This window comes from Annulohypoxylon truncatum, assembly GCF_022578515.1.
Source record: "Annulohypoxylon truncatum strain CBS 140777 unplaced genomic scaffold F4807scaffold_26, whole genome shotgun sequence".
Classification (NCBI taxonomy): Eukaryota; Fungi; Ascomycota; class Sordariomycetes; order Xylariales; family Hypoxylaceae; genus Annulohypoxylon; species Annulohypoxylon truncatum.
The window spans coordinates 376,787-395,361 of NW_025953812.1; the positions used below are offsets into that span (position 1 = coordinate 376,787).

At 48.0% G+C, this 18,575-nt stretch overlaps 6 protein-coding genes across 6 annotated transcripts; 1 reads left to right on the plus strand and 5 right to left on the minus strand.

Moving 5' to 3' along the window:
- Window positions 1–593: 593 nt before the first annotated feature.
- On the minus strand, window positions 594–2,432 carry F4807DRAFT_174499 (NAD(P)-binding protein). Its single transcript, XM_047993501.1, has 3 exons — window positions 2,050–2,432; window positions 1,328–1,976; window positions 594–1,261 (listed from the first exon to the last, which is right to left on the minus strand). The coding sequence occupies exons 1-3, from the start codon at window positions 2,294–2,296 to the stop codon at window positions 676–678; spliced, it is 1,482 nt and encodes a 493-aa protein (XP_047852204.1). The 5' UTR covers window positions 2,297–2,432; the 3' UTR covers window positions 594–675.
- F4807DRAFT_434218 (alpha/beta-hydrolase) lies at window positions 2,395–5,194 on the minus strand. Its single transcript, XM_047998774.1, has 4 exons — window positions 4,535–5,194; window positions 4,076–4,400; window positions 3,375–4,000; window positions 2,395–3,277 (listed from the first exon to the last, which is right to left on the minus strand). Exons 1-4 carry the CDS (start codon window positions 4,673–4,675, stop codon window positions 2,570–2,572), a joined length of 1,800 nt encoding a protein of 599 aa, XP_047852205.1. The 5' UTR covers window positions 4,676–5,194; the 3' UTR covers window positions 2,395–2,569.
- A 125-nt stretch (window positions 5,195–5,319) lies between these two features.
- On the minus strand, window positions 5,320–8,192 carry F4807DRAFT_434221 (P-loop containing nucleoside triphosphate hydrolase protein). Its single transcript, XM_047998775.1, has 2 exons — window positions 5,780–8,192; window positions 5,320–5,718 (listed from the first exon to the last, which is right to left on the minus strand). The coding sequence occupies exons 1-2, from the start codon at window positions 7,841–7,843 to the stop codon at window positions 5,617–5,619; spliced, it is 2,166 nt and encodes a 721-aa protein (XP_047852206.1). The 5' UTR covers window positions 7,844–8,192; the 3' UTR covers window positions 5,320–5,616.
- A 139-nt stretch (window positions 8,193–8,331) lies between these two features.
- On the minus strand, window positions 8,332–9,562 carry F4807DRAFT_434226 (acyl-CoA N-acyltransferase). Its single transcript, XM_047998776.1, has 2 exons — window positions 9,324–9,562; window positions 8,332–9,250 (listed from the first exon to the last, which is right to left on the minus strand). The coding sequence occupies exon 2, from the start codon at window positions 9,103–9,105 to the stop codon at window positions 8,407–8,409; it is 699 nt and encodes a 232-aa protein (XP_047852207.1). The 5' UTR covers window positions 9,106–9,250; window positions 9,324–9,562; the 3' UTR covers window positions 8,332–8,406.
- Window positions 9,563–12,470: 2,908 nt separating this feature from the next.
- Window positions 12,471–14,469, minus strand: F4807DRAFT_462491 (arginyl-tRNA synthetase; the record flags this gene model as incomplete). Its single annotated transcript, XM_048001832.1, has 2 exons — window positions 12,471–14,123; window positions 14,182–14,469. The coding sequence occupies 2 exons, from the start codon at window positions 14,467–14,469 to the stop codon at window positions 12,471–12,473; spliced, it is 1,941 nt and encodes a 646-aa protein (XP_047852208.1).
- Window positions 14,470–15,375: 906 nt separating this feature from the next.
- Window positions 15,376–18,071, plus strand: F4807DRAFT_469206 (uncharacterized protein; the record flags this gene model as incomplete). The annotated part of the gene is made up of 7 exons (XM_048002685.1): window positions 15,376–15,723; window positions 15,833–15,915; window positions 15,967–16,099; window positions 16,157–16,618; window positions 16,697–17,053; window positions 17,107–17,199; window positions 17,262–18,071. 7 exons carry the CDS (start codon window positions 15,376–15,378, stop codon window positions 17,511–17,513), a joined length of 1,728 nt encoding a protein of 575 aa, XP_047852209.1. The 3' UTR covers window positions 17,514–18,071.
- Between the last annotated feature and the right edge of the window lie 504 nt (window positions 18,072–18,575).

Here is an 18,575-nt window from a genome sequence, read left to right on the forward strand (position 1 = left end):
ATGCATTCAAGTGGAAGAATGGCCCAGGAAGTGGGAACATAGGTATACACGCATGTGACACCTAACCTTCTTGGGTGCACGAAGATAAGGGAACGAGAAAAGGGAAAGAGCCTCCGCCTCCGCCTCCTCTTGGAACTTGAATGATGCATAGCACTTGAGGTGGTACGGAAGAACTATGCATACTTTACTATGAACGGTACTGAAGGCCCGACGCGTATTCAAGCAACTGCCACATAAAGCTTAACCTAAATCCTCGCGTCACCTACTCTAATTTTTTAGGTTAGAAGGTTATTGCCTGCCCTGGAGGTGGTGATGTGAAAGAGTGATAAGTGATTCGTGGATATTTCGTCAGGCGCATTCTCAACGAATATGCGCATAAATCAACGTCATCGAATGGGGTATAACATTTGTCACTCTTCTGGAGTCTGTCGCTTCCGAACGTCGATACATGCAACAAACTATGGCAAAACACGTAAAGCCACCGCACAGATGGAGTATAATCAGTCGTCATCACCCCTCACTCCTCACCCCTCACCCGTCAATCATTTACACTTGGTTTAGTGTAATGAAGTGTTTAGGTAGGATAGAATATGTTTCTAGGTTTCTATATGCAAACGACGGTCACGCATTGTTTGCATAAACCATTGCTCGAATTACCTGGTTCTTGGAATATCGTCAACTATCGTCTGAACTCCCTCCCACAGCCCATAGCTTCTGGATTTGCTCAGCCAGCGAGATCGATGTCGTGTACGCTTTTCTCGTCTTGACATCATTCACGTGTTCCCTGTTCCATTCTAGTATCTCAAGCGTCATACCCTCGAGCGTCGTAAGCACGCCGGAGTACCCCAGGCCACCCTGAGAGACTGGTTTCCCGGCTTCGTTGTTCGATGCCACCAAATGCGTGCATATTGACATAATGCCTGGCTTCAGGTGTCTTATATCGCCTTGAAGCTTGGGTAATACCTTGCCCAGGAAGGGATACTTGTAAGGCAGATCACCGTACATCTCGATCGCATGAGCGAGCAGGAGAATCAAGATGGGAGGTACGTTTATCGTGTGGAATGGATGCACGGATAATGTCCCAATCGCGGTATACAGATCGCTATACGTGATTGGAGGGTTGGGATCCGTTACCACGAATGGTCGACCCGCGTGTTTCATGCTTTCTGGCCAGGGCCGAACGAGCACAGCCTCATGATGAAGATGAGCGATTGCGACATTTGCGCCGTGCACGAAACTCTGCACAATATGGGGAACCCAACTGTCGTCATTCATAAGCATATCCATTTAGGCAGACTGAAGAAGAATCAAGCAGCGGGGTGCTCACGTTGGTAAGACCGTTCTAGCTAAAGGGTCCCCGACAGTATTATCCGTCGGATTCCCATAGACACCGTTTGCAGGCCGTATACATCCAGTGCGGAAGTTTTCGCCGTTCTCACCGCAGACAAATCTCTCCGCGACCGCCTTCGACGCAGGATAATTGGCAAAGTACTGGTCGCGTTCCCTTAGAGGTAAAGAGAAATCTGTCACATCCAAGACCTGCCAGAAATGCCGCGGAGAACATTCCCATGGCGCTACAAACGGCTCAACAGGCTTGATAGAAATGGACCCGGATGACGTGGAGCTGAAGATATCCGCACCGGCTTTGCGAGCGGCTGCCAACACGTTTTTTGTCCCTGTCACGTTGACGGCTTCTGGGAAGGCGTACTGGAACTTGGATCGCTCCGAGGCCAAGATAACAGCTGCGGTGTGGAATACCGTCAGTGGAAGGTGGGCTACGCTCGGATGCCACGGAAGTGCAAAGGCAGCTTCAACTGAATCGGGTGATGTGATATCCGTCTTCACGAACTCAACGTCGGTGGCTGGGCTTATGCGCATATCATTCCGCTCCGTCTTCCGAATATCAACGATGCGGATACTTTCAGGTGGGTTGCCCCGGGCCAAAAGTTGCAGCACAATGAAGCCGCCAACGAGTCCTGGACCGGAAGTTTAAATCTATATTTAACAATACGAATAGGAAGTAGGTAAGTTTTGCATGGGTCTACTTACCCGAGCCGCCTATGACAACGTACCGACGCTCTAGTTTTGGGGGAAGCTTGTCAGTATAGTCAATTGGATTGTCTTGCAACCTCTTGTAAGTTGCCTCGAGTTGGTTCGGCGTCCAGCGCGAACCCGACAGCTTTCGGACCTCATCCGGCGTCTCGCTTAAAAGTTGATTCACTCGGAATAAGTACATAATAAGAGCCACCAGCGCGGTCCATAGGGCTACGGATACCCACCCCGCCCAGTCAGCCATGATTGTACCAATAAGTAAGTATTGATCATTGACAAGGAATTGCGATGTAGAAGTCGAAACCTTGAAATTCGAAACTGGACGATGTCACCGCTCGAAATAGTGGGCAATTTTCGGCTTTTAGGAATTTTTTCCTGCTTAACCGAGAAAAGAATTCCGATTTATGCAATGCTATCACTTTCGCCCTAAACGTGATAATGAATAATGAGAAACACCAGCATCCATACTGGTATACAAAGACCATCTTATAGAAAAAGATAAGGAAAATCACATAATTCATATTCTCCCATCAACCATGGCTTTCTGTATCCACTCGCATCTTCGCCCCTTTAAATCGTCCACCCTTTCCCTAAATCCATCGTACCCTAACTCCAGCACCCTGCCCTCGGCCCCGTAAACCGGGAACCGCACCGGCATAGTCGTATTATTCCTATTGTACCCGGCGTGTCCCAATCCCGCATTCGGATCCCCGTGCTTCACAAACCCCACGATGTAATCCTGCAGCTGCGCGGCCAGGGTTCCGTTGATGGGGTGCCCGTTATCGGGCGTCGAAGCGTCCCCGTCGAAGAACACGTACGGCACGTCCGTCTCGTGCCAGCCTGGCGGGTACGCGAATATGTAGGCATATGTCGCAGCGTTGGTATTGGTGTTGGTATCAATCTTAGCGTTGAGACTGGGATTGAATTTCGTGTTTGGATTCGAAACAGTCCCGTTCCGTCTCGCGGAAGCGAGGTACCGCGCCATGCACGCGAACCCGATGTCCGATGTGAAGCGTGCCGCGCGTCCGTACTCTGTCGTCCATGGGTAGAGCGCGCTGTTGTTCAGCACGTCCGGGTACAGGGCCGGGTCCGTGAGCAGGGTCTCGATGGTGGAGTTCGCGGCATGCCGGACGCTGGCGCTTATGTATGCTAGGACGTCGGCCGAGGTGTTGATTTCGGCCGGGAGGAAGGGGATGGATTCGTTGGATGTGTGGCTTGCGAGGATCTGAGATGCAGTGAGAATGTAAGTTTGGAGACGCTTAAGCTGACTTGTTGTTATGCATTAAGAAGAAGAGGGGAAGCGAGTAGGGAAGATTACTCACGTTGACGCTAGAGTCGAATTTGCCCTTGTAAAGGAGGACTTGCGGCACGTCTGTCACGTACGTACCATCGAGACCGGGTCCAAAGCCGAAAGTCCCGACTGGGGCTTGCATGACCGTCGCTTGGTTAATAGCGAATAGTGCTTCAGCCGGCAACTTGCGCAAATCCGCTACCCCCTCAACCGCAGTCCCCAGCTGCTTTGATGCTACGGCCAACGTCAAGTTGTAGCCTGCGGCTACGTCGATGTTATACTGAAAAGCCGGCGACTGCGGAATCGCCTTCTGGAACGGTGCGGGCAAGTTCCCGCCGTAGGCGGTGATGTGGTGGACGATGCTCGAAGCGCCCGCGCTTTCTCCCATGGCGGTTACTTTGCTCTTACTACCGCCGAATAAGCCGATATACTTCTGCACCCATTCCAGCGCGACTCGCTGGTCGTACAGCCCTAGGTTGGGCGTCACGTCGTCGCCGGCTAGCCACCCGTACATTCCTAGGCGGTAGTTGATCGAGACCACGATGATGCCGTCTTCCCCGTTAGCCCGCGATTGGGCGATCAGCCCCGAGGGGCTGCCGTAGAACGACTTGGAGCCGAATGTGAAGCCGCCTCCGTGGATCCATACTAGGACCGGGGCTAGAGAACTCAATGCTGTCAATTACGAGGACCGAGTTGAACTGGTAAGACGGGGAAGGGTTAAGAGGCACATACCTTCAGCGGCGACACCTTGCGCGAAAATGGCCTCCGGTACGTAGACGTCTAAGACTAGACACGCCTCTGTCTGGCCGGCTTGCCCATTAAGCGACACAGCTGCCGTGTCCCAGTCTATCTCCCGGCGCACCGCAGTGAGGTTGATGGCCCATTCCGGGTAGGCCTGCGGGCACGCTACCTTAATATTGTACCCATTATTTACGATTTTTGTTTCGTTTGTTTGAAGCCCTGTATCTTCTATAGGAACAGGCTTCTGGAAGCGCAACTCGCCGACTGGCTGCTCCGCGTATGGTATGTTACTGAATATGTAGTAGTTGCCAGTTGTCTGTCTCGAACTGTCAGCTTTCCTATAGGTTTGTTCATGTTTCCTCTCCCCTTTATGAGCAATAGAAATTACTTGACGTGGTGAAAGTGGACTGTTTAGAAATTGAGTGGTGGATCTGCGTAAGAGGAACGTACGTTGATAGAACCCTGATGGATTTCATATCCCAAGTCCACCATGGGCAGCGCGCTCGTCAAATTCGTCTCCAAAGGCCCGAGAGCCAAAGACAGGCTGGCGCAAGTGACCAAGAAAAACCAAGATGTCTTGACATTGGCCATTGTATGCAGGTGCGTTAGGCTACTTACGAGCCGTGAACGAGACCGAGTCCCGGGTGGGCAAGAGCAGGAAAAGGGGGAACATAAAACGGTCAAGCAGACACCAACAGCGGCGGCCCAGAATATAAGAAAATGCGCATCATAGGGTTTTCACGTTACTTTTAATTTAAACCGCGAACTACTTAGATAGTGCCCGTTTATCCGTTTTTTGTCATGACGATTTCTATGGCCAACCGTGCGCGCATTTATGCTGCGGATTAGGAACGAGCGCAAAGTCTCATCGCTCGAACTGTATATAGGTACATAGAAAAGGACGCATGGGCGCGCGGCCGAAGGAGTAAGCAGCGACGATACATTCTGAGGCGCAGCTCGAAATCTACGAGTAATTGAGCACCGAGGAAGGAAAGTTATTCGGCGCTCGTTTGCATATGCGGGCCAGGATAGGAAGGTTGTCTGAGTAAAATTTAAAAGCCAAGATCCGATATATCTTGGGCGCATGTCGTCACCGGCTGATGATTTAGAATGCGAGGTAGGAGTAAAAGAGCCTCGTAACCGTGGTGCAACTCTACACATTGTAGGTATATATGATGTGTAGGTATGTATAGGTAGACTCCCCGGAGAATGCTACGGAGCTAACGTCCCCGAAGATATAGGTTTATGCTTACAATTCTAGTGGTCATGCCATCATTGTATAAGTTTATTATCAGCCTCAGGTCTCACATTGGATTCAACTTTTATTCGAGCATTCCTACTAAGCAGATGCGGCGCGAGATTGCATTCGATCTCAACAGTTTGTCCACTAATCTACCTGCCATGGTAAATTATGTCCTTAGCGTACCCCTATCACCTCGCGAGACTTATATACAAGCACAGAGTTATAGTACAGAGTTGACAAGATGGTCGGCAGGTGGCTACCTCGCGATAAAGCCGGAATGGTGTCAACTTCACGTCCTAGGTCGCGCGTCGCTGGAGATTGCTTCGCCATTCTTAGAATCACCGACTTCTCTTTCTTTTTGCCCATCCGAATTGAACAAGGTCTCTTGGGCTATGAGAAGTGAGTTAGAAAGTTCAAACGAGATAATGTCACCATTAAGAATCAGACTTACCACTCCAGAGTTCCGAGTAAAGACCATCGCGGTCAATTAGTTCTTTGTGCGTCCCCTGCTCAGCAACTTTTCCCTCTTTCAATACGATGATCAGATCGGCATCGTATATAGTTCGTAATCGGTGGGCTACGAAAACGCTCGTTCTTGCCTTCTCTCGCAGGATGCTGTTAATGTTCTGCATGAGAGCCTGTTCTGTGTGGGTATCGAGTGCGCTTGTCGCCTCGTCGAAGAACAATAGAGGTGGGTCCTTCAGCAGCAACCTGGACACCGCAAGGCGCTGCTTCTCTCCACCACTGATCATCATACCTCTTTCGCCCACTTTCGTATGATACCCAGAAGGCCAACTTGATATTATGTCGTGAATGCGGGCACGTTTTGCGGCGGCAATAACTCGAGATTCAGGTGCTGATATGTCACCATACTTGATGTTATGTTCAACGGTATCGTTAAAGAGAGGCGTGTCTTGTGGGACAACTCCAATCGACTTTCGCAGCGACTCCAACGTAACATGGCGAACATCTTGGTCGTCAATGAGAATCCGTCCAGTCTCGACGTCATAGTATCGGAAGAGAAGTCTTAATAATGTAGACTTTCCACACCCGCTTGGCCCGACGATTGCGACTTTCTTACCTGCAGGGATTGTCATGGTTAGGTCTCGAAGGATAGGACGTTCCTTGTTGTAGCCGAAGTTTACGTGCTCAAACTTGATCTCGCCGCCTTTGACAAGAAGGAGCGGTTTCGCATCAGGGAGTTCCTTAATAGAGACATTCACCTTCTGCAAGTTGAAGAGCGTCTCCATATCAAGAAGGGATTGTCTCAGCTCTCGGTATACGGAGCCCAAGAAATTCAACGGGACGGAGAGTTGGAAGACGAGCTGGTTGACCATGACCAAGTCACCAACTGTCAATGTGCCATTTGCCACACCACTGGCGGCGAGGTACATCATGCCTGTGAGCGCGCTGGAAAAGATGATATTCTGACCACTGTTGAGGAATGCTAAAGATGTTTGAACTTTAATAGAGCTCTTCTCATAATCGTGCAACGCCTTATCGTATCGAGAAACTTCAAACTTTTCGTTATTGAAATACTTCACAGCCTCATAATTAATCAAAGAATCGACTGCTACTGTCGAAGCCTTGTTGTCGGCGGCGTTGGCCTGTCTTCGGAACTTTGTTCTCCAGGCCGTGGTCCAAATAGTAAACGCGGTATACGCCGTCATCGTAACGGCAGTGATGGCGGCATATTTCGCACCATATTGCCAAGTCAGGATCCCACAGACCATGCCAATTTCCAGCGCTGTCGGGAAGATGTGGAAGACCATGCTGGTAAGTAGGAAGCTAATACCCTTGGTACCTCTGTCAATCGCCCTTGTCAGACCGCCGGTTTGTTTGGTGAGATGGAAATTCAAATCCAGGCGCAACAGGTGATCAAAGACATTGCAAGCAACTCTCCGAATGGCCTTCTGCGCGACCGAAGCAAAGACGGCATTTCGAAGTTCCTGAAATACGGTAGCGCCTATCCTTGTCGCGCCGTATGCGACTATCATGCTCCCCGCGATCATAGCAGCCGTGCCACCCGTCGCCCCCACATCGATATTCATGGCATCAACAATGCTCTTGAAGTAAAACGGCACCTGGACATTCAACACCTTTGCGCCGACGAGAAGCACGACAGCTAATGAGACGCGCAACTTAGTGCTCACACTATCCTTAGGCCACAGGTAATGCGCCATCTCTTTCATGATTGCCCAGTCAGCCTTCCGTTGCTCGTGTGCGCTCTTGTCGATCGTGGCGAGGGGGTCTTTGTGTTCGGTTGGCGGCTTCTTCGGCTTCGGAGCATTGGGGGCCTTGGAACTAAAGCTGGCTGTATTCGACAATATCTTCAGGGTTGGACTTAAGCCTTGATGAGGGCTAGACTGAGGTCTTTGTTGCGACCATGGGGACGTCGCGAATGCACATGCGCCATTGCGCGGTGGTAAAGAGAGCCATGGACCTAAGTGAGGTCTGTTGTAGCCCAGACAGCTTTGGCGAGGGCCGGTAGCCCTAGAAGCTGTTCGGACGATCATGGCTACGGTGTCGTTGAGATATCAACCATCGTGGACCACGCGTATATGCCGGGTCGTGAAAGTCGTCGGCGCCGGGATTGTGGGAACTCGATGATGAATGCAAGGGAGAAGGGCGTAATCCGATCAAGGCGCTTTTCAATGAGAAGTCATAACCTTGTAATTATCCGGGACGAAGTGCAGGATAAGTAGGTGAGTTATAAAAGAGGAGGCAGGAACATGTAGAGCTTTACCATTTGAACTCGGTTCGCAGGATAGGTAGGTACATAAGTGGAGGGGCATTTGGAGCTTCCCTCGCTTCGCATTTTCTAACATGAAAGTCGCGCAATGATTGATCGATCTGACGTAGAGCCCCTTCCCTTAAGGTCATTACCTAACATAGTTAGCCTACCATATTTATAAACTCCTGGTTGCCGAATCGGCGGGGGTAAGGAGCAGGGTCCATATCCGAGATCCACTATCTCCGAATTGCTGGTGTAAATGGCAACTGCTAGGTCCCTACTTGGTTCTATTTCCTACAACTACCTACATTACCTAGTACACATATGACATTTGGTCGCTGCTAATTACCGGAACTCCGAAGTCTCAATAACATCCTGCTTCTTAGAAAGGCAATATCCCACCAACATCACTGGCTGACCAATCCTATGTTCCTGTGTATCTGGCTCCGTCCACTCCGAGAACTGGGCGAAACCAAGCTTTTCTAGGACCTTCCGGCTTCCGACATTGTTCACATCTGTGTAGGCGTAAACTTGTTCTGTAGTGTCCGATTCAGAATCCTTTGTTCTGTGGATGGACGAAGAGCACACCAGACGTTTGACATGGAACCTGGGTAAACTCCACCAAGCTTCAAGAAACGCCTTCAGAAACTCCGTCGCATATCCTTGTCTCCAAAATTCTTTTCTAAATTTGTATCCGATTTCCGGCCAGCCACAAGACGAAGACTCAAGGTTATGAACGCCACCTTCACCAATCAATTCCCCCGTGGACGTGAAGAAAACGCCGAACAGGAACCTCTTGTTGTCTTTTGGTGATAAGAAGTCACTCATAGCCGCTCGAGACTCGTCCATATTCCGATCAGGTGTCCCGCGTGTCGTGCCGGTCATTGCTTCTGGCTGTGAACGTAATTCGTGGTAAGACTGAAGGTCATTTTCTTGTATAGGTCGAATCACTAGTCGCTTTGTTTTGATTGGCTGACGTTGGGAATTTGGTGGAAGTGGTACGTATGGAAGCGTAGTCTCCACAAATGTCCACGAGCTTTCCATAACAAGAAGTTATTGTTTGAAATAACAGGAGCTTGATGCGATAGAGATTTTTGTTGAGGCCAAATATTGGATTGGGTTTAAGTCTTATATAATGTTCAATTCTCTTTGGACATTTGACATGACTCATCCGGCTAGAAAAATTGCTGTTAGTCTAATTTCATTTTAGCAAATATACCTAATGACAACCGTTGGACGAAACTAGGTACTAACATACCTAGGTAAGCATCACGAGATGGTAGTTGCTCTATTACCTAAACTCACGAACAGTTGTTTTAGCACTTAGTGTTTCTTCAATGACAATCTGTATAAACATTGCATTGTTTAGAGACAATAGGATAAAGCACATACAATGCAGTGTTCTAATTTGCTATAAAGGTACCTACTAGGTAGACTAAGAATACCTACATTTCAAAGAACCACCCAAGAATCACCTTGATAAATATTCAATATGGCGACCACAGTAACAGACAACACTAAGCCAGATGGCACGACTAAGTCAAATATCCCCGGAATCTTGGGTATCATATTTGGCAGTGTCGTCTTCCTTGTAGCTGTGATATTAATCATAATACGCTGCCTATCGGCGAGGGTTAGGGCGAATCAGCGAGTGCATGAGAACGAGTTTGATGCAGTGGAGTTAGGTGAAGTACCAAGCACATCCCCTTTCTCACAAGCAGGTGTTACATCATATGTACCTAACAGGAGGACAGATGAAATCAAGACTCGTGCCAATGCCTGGGAAGATGAACTGAAATTCTATCGGAGTATGCAGGCGCATAGGGAGACTCGCATCCCGAGAGACAATTCGCTTTCTCCACGTTCGAAATCGGTTCCCAACGTGTCCCATCCAAACTCTGAGATGGATATCACTAATGCAAGACGGAGGCTGGATCGTCAAGCCCCCAATTCCGGATTGCCCGTATTTGGCATTGGCCCTCTCGTAGATGAACCCGAAGAATACGATGAAAGCCCACGTTCATATGCTGGTCAAGTATCAGTAGCGGAAGCCATACCGATAGTAAAAGTGACTAGAAAGTCAAGGCCTGTTGAAGTGAGAGTGGGTATAGATCATATCCCTAGACATGCTACCATTTCATACTCTCACTAGGCTGTCCCAGACTGGAATATCACTAGTTCTTGGCGCGGAATGACATGAGTAAGAAGGAAGAATGAGTATATTTAGATGACTCAGTCTGAATAGGGGGTAGGTGAGTTCAACTAAATATGTAATACTTAGTAGTAAAGTAGTATACAATATGAAACAAACCTACATAGGTACCTAACATTTGTTATATGTGTGACTCAACTGATGATGTAAGTGCAGCTACTACTATTTGGTAATAATACTTATTAACAACGTTTCTTTCCCTTTTGAAGATCCGAAACTCTTACGATAGACATTTTGTAAGAAGTTGCAAGGGTGCAAGTGCCCATATGCCATCTATCCCTACAGTGCTAGGTAGGCACACGAAGTGAAATCATATACTTAGTTAGACCTTGGAAGCTACTCTATTTACTTATATGACAGGCGCACGATGAAACATATATATCTGATTGGTTAATCGAATAAGCACGGGTATGAACTCCCGTTCGTCGTTTCCTTCCCTGATATTTGCCGGCGCTCGCCGGACCGTCATGATGAGCAACTTCCTCCTTTCCATCAGTGCAGTTGCCAACTCTACCCACTTGTTCCGGATTGCGATTTCTATCTTGTGGAAGTCGCGGGTGCCTTTTGAATCGACCGAAGGATTTCTAAAAGTATTTAACAGCACCGTTCCCTCATCACTTTTTTTCCCTTTTCCTCACATCTTTCAACACATCGTCCAGTATCACTTATTGTCATACACACATTTCACGCCGAATCATACTTCTTCACTCTTTCATCTTACATTGACTGGACTACAGATATTCAATATCAAGAGTAGCAAGCACAAATAAGTCTAGTCACTTCTTCATCTTCCACGTCTAGAACTTAGATCACGCCTGTCTTTATTTGAGAATAGTGGTATATCTAAGATGGAACCACAGCATAGTAAGTCCTCCTAGCATCACAGAGCACCTACTTAGGTAGTAGGCATCCATTGACGATGATGATGTTATTTTTTTTTCCCATGCGATATCGCCGACGCTGACTTCAATGTAGCTACCAATGAGCGCCCTTTCCAGTGCGGTAAATGCTCATACAAGGCAAAATCTTCTGGTAACCTGCACAGCCATTTGCACTACATTCATATTGGCACACGATGTCTCTGGCCAGGTTGTTATATGCAGACCAGCACGGAAGCAGGGATGCGTGCGCATCTGAAGAACGCTCACTGTGAGCCGGATACGCGCCAGATAAGAGATGGTGATCGCATCAGAATGAAATTTGCTTGTACATGGCCAGGATGCAGCAAGACACACTTCTGCCATGGAAATGCAATACGTTGTTGTCATTTCCATGTCTATAACATGATCCAGGAGCAAAATGCTCAAAGGAATAGCCCGCCGGATGGTGCTCAGAATAGAGTTGAAGGTGAAACTGCCCATGAGACGCAACATGATGTTGACGTCGAGGAGACTGAGGAGATGGAAAGTGAGGTCGACGATCAGGTCGAGGTTAAGAGTGAGGATGCGAGCAGTGAGAGTAGCTCTCGCAGCGAATCCGATCATGAACCAGAACCCGAGCCCGACACGAACAAGAATGGAGATGAGAAAGGGTTACAGATGAGCAAGGCGATCCATATGCTTGAATCTATTTCCACCCGAATCGAGCGACACCACGACCAGTTTAAGGGAAGGCTCGACAACCTTAGCCGCCGGGTGGATGAACTTGAAGCCGCCATTGAATCGGTCATCCACGAAGGAGAAGAAGAAAAGAGAGCGCGAAAAAGGGCTAAGTTATAATGATCGACGAATGTTATCTCTACTTCAACCGAATAAGTCGACAGCTGATCTAAAAGGACGGAGGGGAGTTAAGGGAAGGTTGCATTTGAAATGGAATTAGTACCGTTGACTTTAACTTGCATTCACAACATGTCTTCGGCCTTTCATCTCAGGCATATCTCTAAATTCCAATGCTTGATATCAATCACATTTGCGCATTCTTCCTTAGTTGCTTAGTGTGAAGTTTTACCATGATTAATCCATCTTCCTAGCCCTTTTAGCTGGGGGGACCGTGCAAACCGGATGTCTTCTCAACAAAGACCCTTCCCGATTGTTTATACATGGTATCCTAAAACGATGGTGGGGATATGATAGCTTGAAATAAGGAATACGCTGGAAAAATATCATGTCAATTTCCCCCCTTTCTTTACTTACCTGGTTACCTACCGAAGACATAGGAGAACAGGTTGGCGATCTGGACACTGAGTAGGTCAATTTACTTAGGATATTGGAACTATCCCAAGGACAGTCATTCCATTCGTAAGCACCTGCTGTGCATATTTGTATAAGACCGTCTGAGCTAGAATGGCCTCGGGTGGTTCTTCGGATCCCGCTTCTCCCTTATCTTTATTCTCATCTTCATCTTCATCGTCGTATTCATCTTCTAGGCAGTTTTGGAGTTCCTCGCTGAGACGGAATAAGTATGTGAGGATCATGGATGGTTCATGGCTCTTGATCGCAGCATCGACAGCGTCCGGATATTGAGCCATCACGCGAAGGACCTCCGTCCAAGGATCTTCCTGCAAATACGTGTAGTCGACGTTGGCTAAGACTGCCTCTTCAGACTCCGATTCGCTGATCTTTGCGCGGAGTTTCGCGTAGCAGAGTTGTAGGCTTGGGCCTGTGTCTCCTTCGAATGAAGCGAGCCACTGCGTATTGATGGTGTAGGAGGTGGCCCGTTTGCCGAGACCACAAAATTGCGTGATCAGAGAGGTAACACTAAGGATATCGGCAGATTTCTCATTGCCATCAATCCCAGCGTGGTCATATGGGTTTGTTTCGAGTACCTTGAGCGTATCCTTGGCTGATTGATCCAGTATCTCTCCGAGTAAGTGAACTTCGCCCAACTGCTTCGGTAAGCCTTGAACTTTTCCAAAACTCACATGCTCAAGCTGTGCTGCTAGGTCTTCATGACCCATGTATCGAAGCGCTTGGAATACTTTTTGGAAGTGGATGTCTTGCTCAGCGGCGACGACATAGATCATTTTATCGAATGAGTACTTCTTATGGCGATCGAGAACGGCGGCAATGTCTCGAAGAAGATACGATGTGCTTCCCGTGCGACCCCTTAGGACCGAAACACCGAGGCTCTTAGGGCCATGCTTGCTGTAATCAATGATCCAAGAACCATCACTTTCTTCATAGATACCCCTTTCCTTGAGAACCGCCTCGACTTCTGCGATGGACTCCGGATTAACCTGTGACTCACCAGAAAACTCGTCAAAACTGATGGCGAGCCGTTCGTACGTATGCGTATAGTAGGCGATGCTGGCATCACGCACCCGCTTCCAGAAGCCGATTTCGTCGGACTCGCCGTCTTCCATCCTCTTCGAGAACCCATCTCGCTCCGCGAAGATTCCCTGTCCTTCTATTTCAGCAGTGTCATGGCCTTCATCACGAGCCTTGCGACTAGCCTCTTTCTCCGGCTTGAACTGCTCGTTGATCTTTTCATAGATGTCGTGAAGGTGGCCCATCGGGTTCTCCTGAAACGCCTCTTCTGAGCCAAACTTCTTCCACCCGACACCGAGCAGCCCGATTTCTTTTCCCCAATCCCCTAGAAAGTTTAACCTTACCACATCCCATCCCACGTATTCGTACAGATTAGCAATTTGTGCGCCGAGGACTGTGCTCCGGAGGTGATGGGAGTTGAACTTCGTGGCGAGGTTTGGGGACGAGAACTCAATGACTACCTTTTTGGTGACACCATCAGTGAGGGGTAATGGCTGACCATACAACAGTCTGCCTTGTCCATGGTTCTCCGTGCGATCATTGATGTATGAGAGTATCAACCGGGGTAGTGTTAAGGTTGAGAAAATGAAGCGTAAGTGTACGCCATCGGGAATTGGCATTTGGAATAGGGGGGTTAACGAAAACTGCGAATCGGAAATGGGTGAGTCTTAATGATTGAAATCGGGCTTGATACTCTGTTACCTTCATGAAAGCCTCCTTGGCAAGGTCCTTCGGCTTAGAATTGCCCCATTTTAGTTTCGGTAAGACAAGCGTTAGGTCAGTGTTGTCTTTGACATTTGCACTTTGGATAGCCTCATATGCCAGACCTGCATCGCAGCCCAGCGCCTTTGAGGCCATATCGGCTAAGTAGCTGCGGTATATGTCGATCGGTTTCCATAAGGCATCCGACCCAACATACGTAGGCATTGCTATACCTACGCCGAGCTCTCTCAAGAGACCCTCGAGGCCATCAATAGAGCGTGTCGCCATCTCGTAGAGATACACTACAGCCGCCCGGAATGTTAATTAACGGGACTCGCCTAAAGTGTCTTAGAGGGCTTGCGCGGCTTTACTATCAATATGAGGTTCATATAATTCCCAATTCAGCCGCACTCTCCCTAAGTATCGTTGGGCACGCATTTTCAATGATGCCCGATAAGCACGAATTTTGGATGAGATTAGGGTCGTTACATGTTATTTGTTCTACCGAGTTTGGGGAAATTAATGATATGATAGGGCGCCTCAGCCTACCTATATATACGCTGTGAAAGGTATAGGTAAGCATCGGAGCTTACTGTGACTGTCACGCGCGACTTTGCTGCCTACCGACTACCTGGGTATGCTGATATGTCGCCTGCTTTCTATGTGAGTAAACACCTATCAGTCTTGACGTCAAGGATAAAGATGCCTATTCAGGAGTTCCGCATACTACCCAAACAGCTACCTTGTCTAACTACACAGCATTGTCGTGGCTGTGTTCCGATTATCCTGCCCCTCGGCTAGGGCACCTTCTCATGATTCTCGACAATCTAACTCGATATCCTTTACATATATGTGCCAACGAAGCAGCCTCAGGTAAGACAACAGCATTCAAGCTCCTTTTGGTACAATGCTGCATGCAATATTCGAATTTCTCGGGCAATCGCGACCTCTTAGCAGTGTCTCATTCTTCACCGCCAGCTGATCGTGATTCGGATGGTAAGCACTTCATCATTGGGCCACGATAATGAACCCTAGATTTTAGGGGGAATGTGCATTTCGGCTAAGCAGAAGTCTGCCCGTTACTTCCCCTTTCGCTTTCATATTTCACGATGGCCTTCTACTCAACCAGGGGTCGATGCACGAGGCTCGTGGCAGTGGGGCCTACGGACAGCGTTTATGTGATATTCAACCAACATGGCCTCATCACGAGGAGATCACTTCTCACAACAGTCACTTTATTACTGGGACTCGACTTTTGATTCAGGACAGAAGTTAAGCGATAAATATGATGAACCTTTCGCCAAGGCGTTTAGCGAACACGACTCCGCCTCGGACTTTATCAGTTTTTTCATGCGAGAATGCGATGAAAATGAGGCCTGTAACTATGCGACAAGAGTGGTGAGGGGATTCTGTCAAGATGCAGACCTCGCGGGACTGCAACAAAATATACGTGCGACGACTGAGCCCGTTGCGTTGCTTGACGACGGCGTCGGCGCCACAGCATTGGATCTTTACGAGGCTTTATTAAAACCAAAGAAAAAAGTACGTAAGAGTCATATGTACATACGTAACGGGCGTATATATGTAAGTGGTACACTGAGCGAAATAAAATTCCGTACAAGCCAATGTGAATTAATGGAAAGGCAAATAGAATAGGAAGGGGAAGGGGGCCGAAACAACCGCACGCCAACAAATGATACGAACTACGGACCAGGATGGGGGGATAAAAAGAGTGTAAGGAAGGGATTCATGTCATTATACAAGTCGTCAGCTCATCCATCACAGATACATTCCAAATCTGACCTCCTGGGCGGTTATTGCTCTTGCAGCAAGCGCACCAAATTACCAAGCGGGTATTCTAGGCGAATTCATATTCAACCACCTTCGCTTCGACCATTTGATCCACGCAAATATCCAAGTACGATCTTGTGTCATCACCGTGCCATGTGGCGTATCGCTAATATGAAGTTTCTAGCGTGAACATATCCCATCTTTCGCACTCGAGTTTCAACTACCTTACTTCGTCCTGAGAGAACACAGGTTGCCACAGGAGGATGCTCGAAGATTAAGAGGATATCAAGACATTACATTCCTACGTAATATGGGCGACAAGCTTGATAATAGTCCGACTAGATACATCTACGATACTAAGTTATCTCTCTTAATTTCCGGTACAGGTAGCCACTCATGGACCGGATTCCTTCTTGACGATCGATACTTCGGAACGGATGATGAACCCGAGAGTATTGCAGAGTACCTTGACCAGGGAAGCGCAGGTCTTATGCCGGATCCCTTTGCTGCTGGTAAGAAGCCCATGGGAGACCTACCATGCGATCCTCGGGAGCACTTCCTCATAGCTTTTGAGACCTACTTAAGTCGAGTAAACAAGGAAATGTGGCATGTGTTTATGGCTCTAGATGAAGATATCCGGTCTTATGTGGGTAATATTTCTTAGAACACAATTATTCCCGATGGAGGTCATTTTGAGACGCACATATGCTAATAAGGTGATCAGGAGAAGAACTATTGGGACCAAAAGATTTGCAGAGTATCATATAATGCGAATGACCACCAGAGAAATCGTCTAGGTACGGATAAAAGTAGGTCACAACTACGGAAGGATCACCAGGAATGGATGAGGCGCGTTGTTGGAATTTTACGAAAGCACATCGGCATTTTGAACCAATACAGCGATGAAAGGAAGATGTTCAGCGATCATGGGCAAAATTACTTTATGCCAACTGATAATGTTGGTCGCTTGAATAGACTACGGAAATCGCTTGCGGCTGTGGACCAGCAGTTTACTCGCTTGGAGCGTCTTCTGAACAAGTATAAGCACACATTGGACTGCTGCGAAGACATATCCCGTGTCGTAAGTTACGAAGGCTTGCCTTTATATCAAGAATTGAAACTTAACTTAAGCAGTTTAATCATCGAATTGCTCTAGAAGATAACGAATCAGCGCTTTTCCAGCAAAAGACGGCGAGGGACGTGAAGGTGCTGACCTGGATCACATTTGTAAAGCAACTTAATTCCCAAGTCCCGTGTTGGCGTATGAGGCTAACAAGCGGTTGCGCCAGCTTTCCCTGCCAATTACATTAGCCGCGAGCCTCCTTAGTACACAGGCGGGCTATATTCCGATCAACCCGAGCCCCGGGGCACTTCTAGCATCAATTGCCGTCTTGGAGGTAGTAGTATGGCTTGTTCTTGGCTCGTTACTCGGCTGGGACTGGTTTAGAAAGAAAATGAAAATTTGGTTACCGTATCAATTCAGGTCCAGGAAAACGGGAATACAAGAAGCCGAGCTTCAGCAAGCGGAGGGGTTGACCTAATACTCGATTGGGGTTAGGAGACGTCAAGGGTTGTTCTGGGACTATGGACGGGACTTCTTGATGCCATATTTCGACGTATCGTGTTCGACGCGACGACCTAGTCTTGGAATGTCAAAGCTGTCAATTTAAACACCACAAATCGGTTCCAATGAATTTCCAATGCGCGCTGAAAACCCTCTAACATTGATCGGTGGCATCTCTCTGGCTGACCACCGAAGGATGCATTCCCTTTCCCCACATTATTATTTCCACGCCCACGCCGACGCTCTAATTCCGTACTTGTATCTTGTCGACCCTGCAATAGGCACATCTCGGTTCCCCACAACTCTCGCAATATTCAGTATGAATATTCATTCTCGGATGACCGCAAGAGCACTACCAGTGATTAGGAAACGCGAAGCATCTGCGAGAAAAGGATGTCGATGACTTACGCAGCTCCATATCCAGACCCATCGTTTTCTCGGCTTATATTATTATCTGGTTTAGTACGCTTATCTTCGCATCCCGAGTTCACCGAGCGTTTAGCGACTGACCATGGACGATTATGCTGGCTGGACAAGTTAGGTCAGGTGAGCGTCTGTGCTCTCCAATGCCTAGGCGGATTGATGATGAAAAGATATTAGGCGTTGCGGCTCTAATGTGGTCCTTGTCGTATCGGCCTTTTTTTCTGTCCCTCTCTTTTGGCGTAGGATGCCCGAAATTAACCACTACCCAGGTAAGGGGTCGTCATTCTTAAGTAATATGAGAAGGAATCTCAAGAGTACAATACTCTCAAACCTGACACTTGAACGCTCAAACATGTTGGGCATGCTATTACATATGATAAAAGGGGCCAGCGTTGTGTCAAGGAGTACTAATATTTGGACTCCGGTAAAGTACTACTTAGGTACTGCAGGGGGCCTAAAGACAGTGGGACAGTGGGGCTCTGGTGATACATCACAATACAACATTTGGAGGTACCTACCTACCTCCTAGGTATTATCAAACTTTCCCAAGATTGCCCCTTGGTACCTTAGCTGGGCAGGAATGGATTGATTCTTTCTGATTATGATAAGCCACAGA

Bases quoted from the DNA above. Each gene is read 5' to 3' on its own strand.
- F4807DRAFT_434221 (XM_047998775.1), bottom strand. From the start codon at position 7,843: ATGATCGTCCGAACAGCTTCTAGGGCTACCGGCCCTCGCCAAAGCTGT. The intron at 5,719-5,779 runs GGTAAGTCTGAT...TCACTTCTCATA, and splicing joins TTTACTCGGAACTCTGGAGT to GCCCAAGAGACCTTGTTCAA.
- F4807DRAFT_174499 (XM_047993501.1), bottom strand. From the start codon at position 2,296: ATGGCTGACTGGGCGGGGTGGGTATCCGTAGCCCTATGGACCGCGCTG. The intron at 1,977-2,049 runs GTAAGTAGACCC...CTTCCGGTCCAG, and splicing joins CGTTGTCATAGGCGGCTCGG to GACTCGTTGGCGGCTTCATT. The intron at 1,262-1,327 runs GTGAGCACCCCG...GAATGACGACAG, and splicing joins GCTAGAACGGTCTTACCAAC to TTGGGTTCCCCATATTGTGC.
- F4807DRAFT_434226 (XM_047998776.1), bottom strand. From the start codon at position 9,105: ATGGAAAGCTCGTGGACATTTGTGGAGACTACGCTTCCATACGTACCA.
- F4807DRAFT_434218 (XM_047998774.1), bottom strand. From the start codon at position 4,675: ATGGCCAATGTCAAGACATCTTGGTTTTTCTTGGTCACTTGCGCCAGC. The intron at 4,401-4,534 runs GTACGTTCCTCT...AGTTCGAGACAG, and splicing joins TCCATCAGGGTTCTATCAAC to ACAACTGGCAACTACTACAT. The intron at 4,001-4,075 runs GTATGTGCCTCT...TGAGTTCTCTAG, and splicing joins GCAAGGTGTCGCCGCTGAAG to CCCCGGTCCTAGTATGGATC.